Consider the following 17,773-nt stretch of genomic DNA (forward strand, 5'->3'; position numbering starts at 1 on the left):
GCATTCTATGGTAAATATGTTAAGAGAGCCTCATCAATTTTGTGAATGGCTTTTTGAATATTTTCATCATTTAATTTGATATTATTTTCAATGGTTTGTATTTTTTTTTTTAATTTTTGAATTTCATTTTTTTCTTTATTTTGCATATTTTGAAGGGTACTAACATTTTCTAATTTTTGACCTTCTATAGACAAAATTTCATAAATTTCTTTTCTTTTTCGATATTTTTTGATTTGTTCTAATAATCTTTTGTATACTTTATTTTTTTTTTTAATTCTTTTTAATTTTTTTACATCACATATTGTTCGTTTGCTTAAAAACATAAAATCACTTTTTATAGTCGACAATTCAGTATTCAGCATATTTATGCTATTTTCGATTCTGTTAAAATAAAGATATCCATTTAAAATCGATATATTTTCATCCAAATAATTTTTTTGTTTTTCATTTATAATACTTGTATCTGTAGTTTTATCGTCACTGTTATTTTCCTCTATATTTTTTAAAATTAGTTTTATTGATTTATTTATACAAAGGGAAAATTCATTTTTGGGTTCAAACAGGCTCTGAACACATGCGCCTGCAAATGCTTTCTCCATAATTTCTGCTTTCAATTATCGTTTTTGTTTACTATTTTTGGAGTTTATGCTAAGTATAAATATTGTTTGCATAAATATATAAAATTATTAGCAGTTTGTATTAATACATACATTTAATGTGGTTGTTGTAAGCGTGTGTTTATTTCCACTCCATTTTATTTTCCCTTGAATGAAGTAATAAATAATGTAAATAGTTTAAAAAATAGTGAACTTATAATAAAGTTATAATATTTATTAGTAAAATATTATAAACAAAATTATAATATTTGTTAGTAAAATATTATGAACAATGTTTTTATATCATATCAAAGAAATTTTAAAGAATATATTTTGTACCCATTTAAGTATGCATATATTATAATCACGAAAAAAATGATAATTCTATGAATTTTTTTTTTCATATTTTCAGATATAATAGCATATCATAAGATGGATTTATTTATTAAAAAATAAAAAATATTTTTCACATTCCTTTGCTAGTGGAAATATTTAATGTATTTAAGGAAAATTAATATGAATATACTTTTTTTTTTTTTGGTATATTATTTTGTTTACTACATAATCAATCACATAAGTTATTATTTTTTTTCACCATGTGAATATAAAGTTTTGTTTAAAATAAAAAAAATATTCAATTGTGTCAAATCAATTTTATGTGTAAAGAAAAACAAAATATTAATTTTTTTTCTTCAAAATTTTGAAAAATGAGATTAAAAAAAAAGAAAGTAGAAAAAAAAGGAAAAGCAGAAACAAACGATATTGGTCAAATTGTTTTACAAAAATCGATTGACTTAACCATCTTATGTGATAAACTAAAATAAGACCAAACAAATAAGCAACTCTGAATATGTAAAGAAATATAAAAGAAAAAAATAAGTAAATACATCTTGCTTATATTCCACATGCTATATATATTTATATTTACACTTATTCATGATTATGTGGATATATGAATGTGCGTGATATCCTTCATGTTTTCAAGACAATATAATACTCTAGTTTTACAAATAAAAAAAAAACATAAAATTACATATTTGAAAAATATATGGATTTGATTTTTCTTTATATTATCACATTTTTTGAGTTATATATATTCAATACACTTACAAGTTGTATAATTTGGACTAAAGCGAACAAGAATCCATATAAAAATAAAATATTATTTATTAGGAATTATAAAGAAAGATATAAAATATTTAACAAATATGGTAATTTGAAAAAGTATGATATTCACCAAAAGGTATGGAAAGTAAACTCCAAATTAGTAAGCTCTTTTGAATCACCAATTGTTGGAATAAACTTGGGGAATACATTGAAAAATAAAAACAAAAATCGATATTTATTTTTTTCACAAAATAGTATTTTAAATCCTAATATTCAAAAAAGTGCATTAAAAATTTCGTTAAAACTGCAAAAAGAATTATTTCTAGGCAGAAATAAAAACTTAGTAAATACTTTACTGTGCCTTCATTATGTTCCTACTATTTCAAATTCATATTTAAAAAAAAGTTTGAACAGCTTTCGACTTTCAGATTTAAATGTAAAGGAAAATATTTTATATCATTTAACATTGAAATATTTATATACCTATGAACAAAATACAAAAGATAAAAATCTTTTGGAATCAATTAATAAAAATAATTATAAATTTATTTTACAACATTCTAAGACATTGAAGAAGATAACAAAGCATATTCAAATTTCTGAAGAAAAAAATCGTTTCAAACTTTCTAAAAAATTTGATAAATTGAAAAATAATGTAATTACGACACAAAGCAGCAATTCATGGGTTGAAAACAAAGTTGTGGATGTGTATTTAAAAAATCGAAAAAAATTAAATATAATTTTTATTAACACAAAAAAAAAAAAAAATATATTTCAAACATACAAAAAAATAATAGGTAATATTAAATACTATGATGTGTATGACAAATTAATAATTTTAAATTATTTACACAAAAATAAAAAATATAGAGAATGTCTTTTATTTTTTAAAAAATATATATATAATAGTGTATTTGGACATAATACCCAACAAAAATCAAAATATTTTATTATAAATTTTATTAACATATTAAATGACAATAATATATTAAATATATATTTGATGAGGATACATAATTCATACAACTTTCTTTTAAAATCTATTTTGTTGTCTAAAATTCAAGATAAACATAAATTAAATTTTTTGCAAATTAACGTCGATAATTTTATTCAGGAAAATTTGAAAGATAGTCTTTATTTGGGAATTAAGCAAAACATAGACAAAATGCAAAATGATAATTCCAATAATCTTAATTTTTCTAACCATAATAACACAAATTTAATTTATTTATTTTATATAAATCTTTTAAATATATTTTTGAAAAAAAAAAATTATTATTTCCCTGATATTTTTTTAAAACAATTTTATTCCTACTATATGGATAATATTTATGACCATAAAATAGTTAATGATGAATTTTTTTTTTTTTTAATAACTTTAGCATTTTCTTTAAAAATATTTTATTTAAAAAAAAAGGGAAATATAACAACATATACTAATGATATATTTGAGGAATATAAAGAAAATGATTTTATTGGTAATTCAGAAAATAAACAAAATAAAAAGTTTGAAACTTTGAAAATATTTTCTCATATATTATCATACAATTTTAATCATGTAAACATATTTGATGAAGATTTGTTTAGTTCCGAAACAATTAATTTAACTGCACCATTTGAAATTGTTAATAAAATTATAAACTTAAATAAATTAGATGAAGAAATTGATATATATAAACATTTCTGTGTTTTGATTTTGTGGCAATATCTATATTTATTACGATATAACTTGAAAAATATAGATTTTGAAAATGTGCATTTTAATATTGATAAAGAACAAAATCAAGATAACTTATCAGTTTTGAAAGAAAAAAAAAAGGATAATATTTTTTCAGAAATAATTAAAGGATATAAAAAAATTTTAAATAAAAAAATTTCTACACACCCTAACGAAGAAATTTTGATATACAATCAAACATTCGAAGAATTGAACTTTTTTATAGAAAATTATTTAACTGATATAATTGATAAAAATATAAAAAAGAAAAAAGAAAAAAAATATATCTTACCCGATATTTTGTCAAATTTAATGCATATATTATCTATGCGAAAAATAAACATATCATTTTTTTTTTCAGTCTTATATTTTCTTGACTTAAATAACAATAAAAGATTACTAAAAAATCTTTTAAAAAAAAAACATATTTTTAAAAATATAAATTCAAATATAAAAAAATTAATAATAAAACGATTTCGCAGAGGAATACAAACAAACAAACAAAATGAACAAGCCCCATTCCTTTATGAATATATATTATCAGAATATAAAGAAATATATGAGACATATAAAAACATTACTAATTATAGTAGCAAAAAAGATATGAAAAAATTAATAAAAAAAATAACTGGAAATAATGAAAGGAAACACCATTTTAAAATATTCAAAAAACCTATATTAGCTTTAAACTTGAAACAATTATTTTTTATTTTTTATTCTTTGAGTCATTTTAAAATGGATAAAGAGATTATTTCTTTATTTCGCCATGCAATAAAAATAAAATACTTTAAAAAAAAAAATTTTATAAATATTTTTAAAGACAAAAACGAAGAAAAAGAAGATCACACAAATAATAATAGTAATATAGAGGAAGATATAAATTTGTACAAAAAAATTTTTTTTATATATCATAATTCTATCTTAAGTTTAGACAACTCATTTTATACTCCGAAATCAAATAAATGGGGCCCAAACTATTCAAAATATTTTTTTTTTTATTCTAATAATCCGTTACACATTTATAAATACATAGCTAACAAATATGAAGAAGATTTAAAAAAAAAACAAGCATATAACCCAGTTAAACAAGATAAAAATTGTAGAAAATATGATAATAAAATTGAAGATGAGTTGGAAAAAATAGAAAATATACAATTTTTTGGAATAAAAAATATTGAGAGAATAAAAAAAAGCAAATTTTTTAAGAAATTCTTTATTGATAAAATATATAATTTTATAAATAAAAATGATTATACATTAATTTTAAATGGGCTTATGAAATATTTACTTAAAAATGTAACAACACTAAGAGCTAGCCAAATAGAAGAAAAATGGGGAGCTAGCGAAAAAAAAAAAAAAAAAAAATTATGGACAAAATATATATATTTGTATTTTTACCTGACTGCGCAATGCTATTTAAAAACACACAAAATGTCAAATATCATTTTTTTGATTTTATTAAAAACTAGTTTACTAATGAATGATATAGATAATTATAATAATCTTCTTTTATTAAATAAGGAATTAACACATAAAAATTATATGTGTATTAATTCTATGATAAATAGTAATTCAAATATGTTATCATTAAATTCAAAGCAAAATTATATTCCAATTTTAAAAATACCAATTGATATGTATATTATTCATAATGAAAAACTTATTATATATAATTTAAACTATTTTCAAGTTACAAAAATAATTGATAATTTTATTAATGGGGAAATACAAATTATATTTTTTATTGATTATAGACAAACCTTTATTAATTTAATAAATTTAGACATTTTTTTCAATCTATCTTTTTTCAAAAATAATAAATTTATCCACTTTCTCAATCATCATAATTTAATATTAAATGAAAATAATTTTTTAAAAAAATCAAAATTTGTCTTATTTTTTGGAAATTGTATTAACAAAAAAAGAAAAATTATCAAATATTTTTCAAAGCATTATAAAAACTATAATATTCAAGAAAATAAAAGTATAAAAGATGCTCTTATCATATCTGTCTACGATTAAAATTGGCGACTTATTTTTTTTAGATTGGTTTTGCAACTGTCCTTTGCTCGATTGTTTTCTTCTTTCATTTTTAAAATTTTTTTTACATTTTTTGTTATTTGAATTATTCTATATTCGATGTTGTTTTATATAAAGCATTTGCTTTTCACATAATTTATGCTTTATTTGAATAAAACTTTTTTTTATTGATTTTTTGGTTAAATGCCTTATATGATAATAACGTTAAAAATATGAATTCGCCCACTCATAAAAAAAAAATATATATATGTGCTTAATTGATATTATATTGGAAACAGGTGACCTTTACGAATATGCCTTTTAATAAACTTTGACGAAAATAGTTATTTATATGATAAAGGATAAATATAATTTATTAATCAATTATTTTATGTGTTATATTTATTTAATTTTTTATCATTTTTTTTCACCATATTTTGAGAAGGTATAACCCATATTCCTATTATCATGAATTTATTTTATTTTACCCTATTAGCTTCATTTTTATACTCTAATATTTTTCTTTCTTTCTTTTTTTTTTTTTTTGGTGGCAATAAATGAAATTTATTAATTTTTTTTTTAATTTACATGCATGTACTGAGAAAAAAAATATTTCTATGATCTTAATAAAAATAAAATTTAAACAATGTGTTGGTTTTTTAATAATATTGACAAAAAAAGACAAATAATATTTCTAATTTGCATGTATTCTATATATAAATATAACATTAAGCTAAAATATAGCCATTTATTCTATAAAATAAATTGTTAATAAATAGTTGGAATTCAAATTTTTTATTTTATAAACACATGATATAATAGTCATTTTTTCCGCGACAACAAATTAAAGAACAAATCGAGGGTATTTAGATCCAATTTGTAATATATATATATATTAAATAATTTTATTTCTTTCATTTTTATTAATTTTAATTAATTTTATTTCATTTTAATTAATTTATTTTTTGTCTATTTTCTCTCTTTACCTTGCCGAATTTTATTAATCCAAATTTTTATAATATATTTTTTTGTCTATTTGATTGATTATATGTGAATAGTTACATAAACTATTCCTTAATTTTTTTTGTCTGAATATTATAACTTATATTTGAATTTAAAAATAAATTATTTTCTCATAAATGGCAACCCAAGCCTATGTATGTTGATAAATATTTTATGATTCTACCAAATTATTTTTTTGTCTTTTTATCTACAATTATTCAAAACAATTAATTCTTGATAATAAAAAAACAATGTATTTGCTTTTATGTGTATATAATTTATTATTGATAAACAAAGAAATGAGAAAATCGGAAAAAAAGTTTATTGAAAATTTTCCTTTATTTGTTTCATTTTTTCATGACAAATTATTATAACCTCAATATTAGCACATTTTTTAATTTGTTTAAAAATAAGTAAATGGAATATTAGAGGTTGTGAATATTTTAAACCCACATTTATTTCACTCTTTATTTTATATACGTATATATGTATGCACATTTAACATGTTATATTGAAGAGGAATCAATCATATAATATTTTTTATAAATTTTTTTATTTGAACAATCTTTGCGAATTTTTACATTAAAAAAAGAAAAAGGAAAACGATCTAATAAACTTGATACTACTTGATGTTATACACCATTTTGCAATTCGACACTTCGGTGTTTTTAAGACTGGACTGGCAAATTAAGAGCCATTCCATTTGTCCTACAATTTTTTAATTTGTTTACATTTTTTTTTTTTTTTTTAAATTTCGATTATAAAAAATATAATGAAATATACAAATTGGTGGATTATCTATTATATCATTTATTTTTTGTTATTAAATTATTTTTGTGAAAATAAATCATTAATTGACAGAGTAACAACAAAAGGAGATTTAGATATTGTTTTATTACTCGACACAGGAAATGATAAAAATGGAGATAAAAATAATTCCGAACGTTTTAGAGGAATTCTTAATAACATAATTGAATTGTCTAATAAATTATTAGTTAAAAATGAAAATCGAAATGTTAAAATCAGTTTCATAACATATGGAAATTTATATGTACAAACAAAAGGAATAGTAACCAATAATCAACATAACAATGAATTTGGAGATAAAGGTGTAAACATACCAAATGAGCTTATACAAAGTGGGTCTATTGGCAATACGAATATGTTTTCTGTACATGCTAATACAGTTTTTAAAAATCCAACCCTAAATCTAGAACAATTTATAAAAGTTGTATTAAAAACAAAAATAGACGAATCAAATGATAATATAATTGAGTCAAACCATTTAAAAGCATTAAATTATGTAGGGTTAAAACATTTTTATAATTCGAATATAAATACGACAAAACTTATTATCATGTTTATTAACACAGATGGTAATAAAATTGGTGAAAAAACCGATTTAGATATAATTAATAATTTATTTGATAAAAAAAAAATAACATTAAATATTATTACAAAAATACAATATTTATCTTATTGCCATTATATTAACAATTTAGGACCCAATACAAATGAACTATTAAGATGCATAGCCAAAAATTCATATTATAATAATCATATTTTAACAAATATTTTGATAAAACTATATAAAGATATTCCTGTAGATGCAATTTGTAATGATTGGGATGATTGGACAGCATGTACAACTACATGTGATATTGGATTCAGTTATAGACAAAGAACAATGTTAACTAATATTAAGAATCCAATAAATGGGTTCTATAAAAGAAAAGGAAAAAATTGTTCTCAAAAAAATAATTTTATAATGAATGAATGTTTTTATAAAAGTTGTGATAACTCATTAGACATATGTGACCAAGAAATGGATATATCATTACTTGTTGATGATTCATCAATTGTTTATTCACAAAGTATATGGTTGAAATATTTTATAACTCCAATTCGAAAAATGATTTCCCAATTTAATATTAGTAATAATTTAGTTAATATTTCAATTTCATCATTTTCCAATCAAGTATATAATTGGTTTGATTTTTCATCACCTTTATCATCAAATCGAAATAAATTATTAACATTTTTAACAAATTGGAGATATAATTTAGGTGGTTCTACTAAGGATATTATTAGTGCTTTAAATTTTATAAATAATAATGTATTAAATTCTAATAAAAATAGACAAAATGTAAAAAAAATTCTTATAATTATAAATACTGGTGATATTCATGATAATAATTATAATGAAATAATTAAGAAAATAAGTCATAATTATAATTTAGATATTTATTCTATTTGCCTTAAAAATAAAAATCTACAAAATTGTTCGGCTTTAAGTATTGATAGTAATTATATTTTGGGGAATAATAAAAAAAAATTTTTTTATTCATTTGAAGAAATGGGGGGTTTTAATGATAATATTAATTTAATACAAAAAAACATTTGTTTTAACTCAAGTTATAATCAGAATGATATTTCCAAGAAAAAAGAAATTCCTTTAGAAGAAAATAAAGTCAAAAAGGTCGACAAAATGAACGAAAATAAGCATGATTCAATAAAATCAAAATATATTCCATTTAAAGAAAATATTATAAATAAAAAATTAAAAAATAATGTAATTTTAAAATCAGTAAACAATTTAGATGAAATAAATAATGATGATCAATTAGACATTCCACTAAAAAAATATAAATCTGATTCTTTTATTAGCAATGCAGGTAAAAATGATAATAATAAAAATCCAATACATTCAGTTATTAAAAGATTATTAAACATATTATGTCGTCAAAAAAAAAAATATTCTATACAAAAAATTAATTCAAAAGATAAAAATAAGCTAACTTCATTTATCAAAAATTTAAAACATTATTTAAGTAATAATAATGATAATGAAAGTAATCCAAATATGTTTGAAAAAGTTGAAAGCGATTTTAACAACCTTCTTGTTGAACTTTTTCATAAATCACCTAATAGTACAAATAACGATTTAAATGATAAGATCGAATATTTTAGTGGTTCTACACATAATATAAATTATCAACCAACTTTGAATGATGATTCTATATCATCATATTCACATCTATTTGATAATATCGATACAGACCCTTATTGGAATTCAGAAATAAATTTACAAAGTAAATCCCATCTTATTGATAATGATGAGTTAGACAAAATGAACAAATCAGAAAATCTGATCGTTCCTTCGATCTCTAATCCAATTAATAATTTTACTGACAATAACATTCATATAAATCCTGAATTTCCAGATGATCCTAAAAAAGAACCCGTAAATAGCGAAATATTAGAATCAGGAGAAAGTGAAGATATAGATAAGAATATTTTGCCATCCCCCAAAAAATCAAAATATGGAATAAAAAAAAACAAAAAAAATATTTCTAAATATGATATAATTAATAAATTCAGAAATAAAGAAATTATGAAAATAGATTTTGTATCACTTGATCTAAATAAAGACAATGAAATTGAAAAATTGGAAAAAAATAATAAAAATGTGGATGACAAAAAGGATATAGATTATAAGCCAAATATTTCAAACAGCACTAATACAAATTATGAACAAAAAATACCCGAAAAAATAATAAGTTTAGAGGATATTGCAAAAATGAATAATCAATTTATAGAAAACGAAAATCGAATCATAGAAAATAAAGAGATAAGCCTAAGTGAACTAAAAAATAAAGATGATGATTGGAAAACCAAACATTTAGAATGGGAAATAGATATGAGCACAGTGCATAGAAATAATAAAGGTATTGAATCATATATAGATCATAATAATAATAATGGGGATGATCAAAAAAAACATTATCATTATGTTTATAAGTATGCTGCTTCATTTTTCGTAGCTACATTTTTATTATTAGGAGCATCTGCATTTTATGCTATACATAAAAACAAACAAATAATTCCAACTAGCGTTATCCCGGAAGAATTCATGATATCTGAATCCCAAAAAACTGAAAATTATAAAGATCAAAATATAGTCATAGATTATAATGACAATTCTCCATGGAAATGAAAATAAATTTAACGATATGGAAAGAAAAACACACCCTCCATATTTAAAAAAAAAAAAATTCGCTCTAAAAATTTTTTACATAAATGTTTCATATAAATGGGGTAATAATTTTTTTTTCTTTTTTCTTTTTTCTTTTTTTTCGGTCCCAAGAGCCGCCTCTATTTAATATTGCATCGTGAAGAACGAATTGAACGTGCTGAAAGTCGAAATAAAAGTTATGAATGAATTTTTTATTTTCACAATTTTTAAAATAAAAAAAAAAAAATTTCATGATTGCCCCTAACATTGCCATCCTCACGTGATTAATTCGACCCGAATATGTGGATGCCATTTTTTTATCATTTATAAAAAAGTATTTATTTTATTAATGAACATATTTTATTATATATTTCGTCTTTAACTGAATAATGTGTATCTTCGGCTTTTATAACTCGAACAAGGCTTCTTAATGTTATAATTAGATATGGTAAATTATCTATAGTTTCAAAAACTGTTACATCTTTAAGTATTAGTGTTGAACCTACATCTATATATTTTTTGTATTCTTTTTCAATTTCGTGATGTAAAGATGCAGGCATTTGACCTGATGGATCCATACAAATAATAAAATAACCATGATTATGGCATTTTATATTTTTTATAAGAACAATCATTTTATTAATTTTATAATTAGAAAAATGTTTATTTTTTAAAATATTATGTATATTATATATATAAAGAAAAGAATCATTATTATTTGTGTTATTATTTTTTCGAAAATATTTATGTGCATTAATACTCAAATGGAATGGGTCTATTGGGAGGTTCAAGATTTTTAAGGCTTTTAACCAGGAATTATATTTTATAAATGAATAACAATATATTAATTTTTTATTTCGATCATAATCCTTCTTATTATATATATTTGATGATAATTTTTCATTTTCAATTAAATTGTTTTCAATCAAAAATGGAGCATCTTTATTAATTTGTTCTTTACTAATATAACTTGGAATATTATTTGTCAATTCGTTTATATTATTTTTAATATTTTGTAAATCTGTTTTTTTTAAATTTAGCGTATCATATGAATCGATGTTATTTAATATGGATGTTGAATAACTCTTTTTATTTGTTTCGAAACTTAACAAGCTATCAAAATTCATATCATTCTCATTATTTATATTATTTTTTTCACTTAGGTATGAATAATTAGAAAATGTATTTTTTACTATTTCATTATTATGTAAAACCAGTTCATTACTCTTTTTATTTTTGGTTATTTTCATAATATCACCATTTGATATATTATTTTCATCAATCCAATTACATATATTAGTTCCCAGTGTAGCATCGTCATCATTATTATAAGCTTCTTTTCTTTGAAATATTTGATCGTTATTTATTTGTTTTTTTAAAAAATGTTCTTTATACAAATTTGTTTCATGTCTAGGTATCTTTCTCGATATATTCCTTGTCGTATTCATATATAATTTATCTTCTTCTTTATTATTAATATCATAATTTGTATTTATTGCATTATTTGGCAATTCTGAATTTTTATTTTTGCTTAACTTGCAATGGTTCCCAATTCCGTGGACGGTTTGTTTTTTATTTGTGCAATTCGTATTATTTACACTTTCGTGCATTTCAGAGTTCACCGCAATTTTATGACTATTATTATTGCTACTTTTATTATTTTTTAACTGAGCATTTTTTTGTTCATGTAAATTATTATTTTTATAACATTTTTTGCTGACATGTTCATAATTTTTTGTTTTATTTGTTTCTCCTTTTCCTAACGTGCTTGTATTATCATCATCCTCGCCATTTATATTACTATAAAAGAAGGAATTATTTCGAAGGGAATTTTGATAATTAAAATGATCAGTAGTATTGATGCAGCTACTGTTGTTGCTTACATTTCTATTTTCGTCATTATTATTTTTAAAAAAACTATCTAAATTCCCAATATTCCGAATATTGAAATTTAGTATAGAGCTTAATGGATTTTGCTTATTACTTTTTTGCACACTTCCCTTGGAAGAATGGGGTGTTTGCTTATTATTTTTCAATTCATTTTTTTTATTGTTTTTCTTAATACAATCATCGTCACTTTCATCCAGTAGGCATGACAAGTTTTCATCTAACATACTTTTTGCAGAAATCCCATTAAAAATTTCAAAGCAATAAAAATTTATGATATCGAAATCATAGAAATACCTTTAAAATATATGAACAATCAGGTAAAAATATGAACATATCCATAAAGTAGAATAAGTGGCTAGCGCATTTTTGAAATTAATTATTGCTGTTAATATTATTTATGCATAATACTTACAATCATTTTAACCAATTTAGTGCCAATAATAGTAATACATTTTTGAATTAGTAAATTTTATTCCAAAAAAGAAAAAACCGAACCAATCAAATGATATAAAAAAAAGAAAATATAATAGTAAAAAATTAACAAAAAAATGGTACATGCTTCATTGTGGGCCCCCCTCTTTTATGTATATACACACGGTTTATAAAAAAAACGTATTGCATATATAATATATATAATGGATACTTGAGCATATCGATATTCACTTTCACATATATTTGCCACATTGGTAATAGTGAAATTGGCACTAAAACAAAAAATAAATATATAAATAAATATATAATAAAATAAATATATGAATACATAAATAAATTAAATCATTCGCATTTATAAAGTAAAAGTAATTAATATGGGTAATAAAAAACAATACATAGAATGAATAGTAAAATACGCACACATATGTGTGGGCAATTAAAATTTTATAAATTAAATTGGGATTTTGTTAGTCCGTATTTTTTAGCGTAAACCAGTTTTAAAAATGTTAAAAAATTTTTGATATCAATGATACAGTCAATTGAACTTGCCTTAATTTCTAATGCTTGACTAATATTGTGCTCTAACTTTTTTAAAACATCTTTTTTTATTTTTAAATCATTTCTATTTTCATAACCTGAAGTGTCTGATAAATGATCTGGGAAAAAAATACTATAAAGATATGAAGTTTTTGGAGTTTTCACATAAGTAGGTTTTTGCTTAGAATTTTTTTTATCAATTTTTGTAGCAACACAAGCTAATGGAATTTCACCATTTAAAATATCTTCATTATTTTGTTCAAACCCTTTTTCAATATCTATATTTTTATCAGAAAAATCAAACTTATTATCACATTCCTCTTCTTTATTATAATAATTAAAAGCTTGATCGTCATTATAAAAATCAGATTGACAATAATTATGTTTTATATCTTTTCGTGTTAATGAATTTGAATGCCCAGACGTAGATATTTTTGTGCTCATTTTATTTTTTTGAAAAATGTTCCAAATTCCGTTTTGTTTTTTATTAACAGTACAGAATATTTGAGAAGGGGGTTTAGTATTTACATATAATTCATATAACCACATAACAAGATTATGATAAGATTTATTATTTGATGAATCATAAAATAATAAAATCCCATCATACTTTTCATAAAAAATATTTCTAATATATGAATATGTTTGAACACCTCCAATTTCAAAAAATTCAACATATAAAAATTTATCATTTTGTTTGTTTATATCATGATCAGTTTTTATGCTACCATTACAATTAGTATAATAATTACTTTCATTTATACTGTTAATGTATTTATTATCTGATTTTACATTATTTAGATATACATCATGACAGTTTCCGCTTTCGTTTTTAATTATATTTAAGGGTATATTTTTTTCAAATATATTATTATTATAAGAATTATTTTTATTCCATAAAAATGGGTATATTTCAAATCCATATGTATATTTATGTCTTTTTTCAACAAAAAAATTTTTTGCATTCATTTTATTTTCAATAAACTCTAAAAAGTTTTGTTTAGCTTGAAAAAACATAGATTCAACAATAGTTTCTACATTTTGTTTTTTTGAATTATTTTGTGCTAAATCTTTAGCAGATATTAATTGTTCCTTTTTTTCTTTTTCATCTAAATACATAAAATAATCAAAATAATTAATTGGATATATTTCATCAAATCTTTCGCTAATTAATCTAAGAAATGAACTTTTTCCAACCCCAAGATCTCCTAAAACCAAAATTCTTAAGCTCCTCATTTAGAAAATATTTTATATAAACAATAATATATTCTATATATACACACATATGTATCATAAGTATATATAATAACCCCCCAAATTACACCAATATAATAAGCTCAGTCATATATTCAAGTTATATTAGCCTGACATGTTAATAATTTTTTTTTATGTTTATTCATAATGTGTGTGTATATATATAATACTATACAAGTATATTCTTTTGGACCTTCTCAGTGTTATTTTTGTGTTCTTTTATTCAATATATATTCCTCGATCCATTTTATTAAATTATGAAATGAATATATTTACATTAATAAACTTAATAAAAGTTTTTATTTCCATTAAAATTCGTATGTACATAAATATCATTATATAAAGGATAGCTATAGTTCCCTTCTTTTATTATATCTCAATAATTTTTGCTTTATTTTGTTTATTTATAAAAAATAGAATGCTTAAAATTTATATTTTACTATGTTCGCATTTATGATTTGCACAAAATTAATGTAAAAATATATATAATAAAAATAAATACGCATATATATTTTATATGTCAAAATAATTGAATATTTTTTATGGAATTGACAAAACTTACAAAAAATGAAAATCCTAAACTGAAGTATAAAAACGAAGATATATAAAAGCAAAAAATGTCTTATGGTTATTCTTCACTAAAAAAACTGTTAATATATATTAATATTTAAGGAAATGATTAAAAATATAATTCAAATTTCCTCTAAAATTGTTCTATTTTCCCATGTAGAAATCAAGAAGGTTAGCAAAAAAAAATGCCGTAAAAAAAATTAAAAAATTAGAGTGAAAAATATGGCACAATATTTATTCTAAGTTTTAGCAATTTGGTAAACTGTTCTGTGTTATAATAACAAAGTGTAAAGATTAATATTAAAAAAAAAAATTTCGGAAAATATATATATATATTAAAAAATATAATAATTTGCAGAGTTAATATTATTATTATATATATATAATATATGCATATCGCTTTTTTTTCGATATAAAGGAATTATTTTATTTTTTTTCTTATAATAAAAAAAATAGTTTCCTTATAGTTGGTTTTAAGTTATACGGAATGAAATATATAAAAAATACATCAACATAAGGAGATATATTTATGTGAATAATACGCTTTATATATATATATATTCGTTTTTTTTAAATATGGGTTATTAAAAATCTATATTTATTAGTGTATTTTTTTTCTTCGTCATTGTTTAATTCTTTTATATAAAGGAAAAAGAATAAAACAAAATTGTAAAATATAATAAAACAAAACCAAACAAATTTACCTTTTGGTTTACTTTTAAATAAATTTGATACTGGCATACATATATAATATGTCCATAAAATGTAATAGTAAAGTTATGCATTATAATTTCCTTTAAATATACAAATTCGTGAGTATACCAATATATGGATGTATTTTCCGAATATATACACACAAAAACACATAAATAATATTTTTTTATAGTGAAAATTTTATATTTCAAAAAAAATACATGAATATATCAGCTTATTAAAAAATGCTGAATATTAAGAATATAGTTCGAAGGATAAATAGTAAAAACAATGCGAATGATATATCGTGTAAGTTGTATGGTTGGTCTACTAATGATATATACAATATAAACTCAATTGGGGAAAACAAAAAATTTAGCACAAAATTACACAATAATGAAAATGTATCCATAAATTTAAATAAACAAAATGAGTTAGGAAATGATGTATATGATACAGTTATTATTGGTGGTGGTGTTACAGGTACTGCTTTACTATTTTTATTATCTAAATTTTCAAGTTTGAAAAAATTAGCAATAATAGAAAGAAGAGGTGGATTTGCTCAAGTAGCTTCCCATGGAAAAAATAATAGCCAAACTATCCATTGTGGAGATATAGAAACAAATTATAGTTTTGAAAAAGCAAAATTTATCAAAAGATATGCTGATATGTTAAGAAATTACTTATCAAATTTACCAAGCGAAAAAAGAGAAGATATATCAAATGTAACACAAAAAATGGTTTTAGGAGTTGGGGAAAAAGAATGCCAATTTTTAGAAGAAAGATATCCAACATTTAAACAATTATTTAAAACTATGAAATTATATAATAAAAATGATATATATAAAGTAGAGCCAAATGTAGCATTAAAAAATGAAAATCAATTAAGAGACGAAATGATATCATCTCTTTATATGCCACCTGAATTAACTACATGTGATTATCAAAAATTATCACAAAGTTTTATTGAATCTTCACAAAATTTAAATAATAAAAATAAAAAAATTTCTATCAAGGTTTCTACTGAAGTTATAAATATAGAAGAAGTCAATGATTCATTATTTAAAATCCATACAAATAAAGGAATTTTGAAATCAAGATTTGTAGTTGTATCTGCATGTGGTCATTCATTATTAATAGCACAAAAAATGAACTATGGATTAGAATATAGTTGTTTACCTGTGGCAGGTAGTTTTTATTTTACTAATAAAATATTAAATGGAAAAGTTTATACTATACAAAATCCAGCATTGCCATTTGCAGCTGTACATGGCGACCCAGATATTATAGAAACAGATAAAACCCGCTTTGGTCCAACCGCTTTACCTTTGCCTTTGCTTGAACGAGATAATATGAAAACTTTATTTGATTTTTTAAAAGTATGGAATCCAGATATGAATTTATTTCATGTCTACTTTAATTTATTTAAAGATATAACAATGTTAAAATATATTTCTAGAAATTTCTTATTTGAAATACCTATTCTAAATAAATATCTTTTTTTAAAGGATGTTCAAAAAATTATTCCATCCCTCACTGTAAATCAGTTATCTTATTGTGTTGGATTTGGAGGAGTTAGACCACAACTCATAAACAAAAAATCAAAAAAACTTATTTTAGGAGAAGGCAAAATAGATTCTGGTAAAAACATTCTTTTTAATGTTACTCCATCTCCTGGTGCTACTACATGTTTGGGAAATGGAGAATTTGATATGAACACAATTTGTGAAAGACTTAATGAAACTGTTAACAAACAGGATGTCAACAAATACCTCTATCAAGGGGATTATCCAGTCAATTATTTGTAACCAAGTTATGACATTTCAAAATTTTGCAGAAAAAAAAGAGTTGTATTATCAATTTTTTATAGTAAACAGAAATATAAAAAGAGAACTTTATTGATTTCTACCCTATTTGTCATTATATTATTATTTCGTTATT

At 21.2% G+C, this 17,773-nt stretch overlaps 6 protein-coding genes across 6 annotated transcripts; 3 read left to right on the forward strand and 3 right to left on the reverse strand.

Annotated features, from left to right (window-relative positions):
- Positions 1–5: 5 nt before the first annotated feature.
- On the reverse strand, positions 6–599 carry PBANKA_1115800 (conserved Plasmodium protein, unknown function; the record flags this gene model as incomplete). Its single annotated transcript, XM_034565693.1, has 1 exon — positions 6–599. One exon carries the CDS (start codon positions 597–599, stop codon positions 6–8), a length of 594 nt encoding a protein of 197 aa, XP_034422365.1.
- A 1,045-nt stretch (positions 600–1,644) lies between these two features.
- Positions 1,645–5,442, forward strand: PBANKA_1115900 (conserved Plasmodium protein, unknown function; the record flags this gene model as incomplete). Its single annotated transcript, XM_034565694.1, has 1 exon — positions 1,645–5,442. The coding sequence occupies one exon, from the start codon at positions 1,645–1,647 to the stop codon at positions 5,440–5,442; it is 3,798 nt and encodes a 1,265-aa protein (XP_034422366.1).
- Positions 5,443–7,213: 1,771 nt separating this feature from the next.
- On the forward strand, positions 7,214–10,438 carry PBANKA_1116000 (TRAP-like protein; the record flags this gene model as incomplete). Its single annotated transcript, XM_034565695.1, has 1 exon — positions 7,214–10,438. The coding sequence occupies one exon, from the start codon at positions 7,214–7,216 to the stop codon at positions 10,436–10,438; it is 3,225 nt and encodes a 1,074-aa protein (XP_034422367.1).
- A 356-nt stretch (positions 10,439–10,794) lies between these two features.
- PBANKA_1116100 (conserved protein, unknown function) lies at positions 10,795–12,570 on the reverse strand (the record flags this gene model as incomplete). The annotated part of the gene is made up of 1 exon (XM_034565697.1): positions 10,795–12,570. The coding sequence occupies one exon, from the start codon at positions 12,568–12,570 to the stop codon at positions 10,795–10,797; it is 1,776 nt and encodes a 591-aa protein (XP_034422368.1).
- A 652-nt stretch (positions 12,571–13,222) lies between these two features.
- PBANKA_1116200 (ras GTPAse, putative) lies at positions 13,223–14,551 on the reverse strand (the record flags this gene model as incomplete). Its single annotated transcript, XM_034565698.1, has 1 exon — positions 13,223–14,551. The coding sequence occupies one exon, from the start codon at positions 14,549–14,551 to the stop codon at positions 13,223–13,225; it is 1,329 nt and encodes a 442-aa protein (XP_034422369.1).
- A 1,526-nt stretch (positions 14,552–16,077) lies between these two features.
- Positions 16,078–17,640, forward strand: PBANKA_1116300 (malate:quinone oxidoreductase, putative; the record flags this gene model as incomplete). The annotated part of the gene is made up of 1 exon (XM_034565699.1): positions 16,078–17,640. The coding sequence occupies one exon, from the start codon at positions 16,078–16,080 to the stop codon at positions 17,638–17,640; it is 1,563 nt and encodes a 520-aa protein (XP_034422370.1).
- Between the last annotated feature and the right edge of the window lie 133 nt (positions 17,641–17,773).

This window comes from Plasmodium berghei (genome assembly GCF_900002375.2).
Source record: "Plasmodium berghei ANKA genome assembly, chromosome: 11".
Lineage (NCBI taxonomy): Eukaryota > Apicomplexa > Aconoidasida > Haemosporida > Plasmodiidae > Plasmodium > Plasmodium berghei.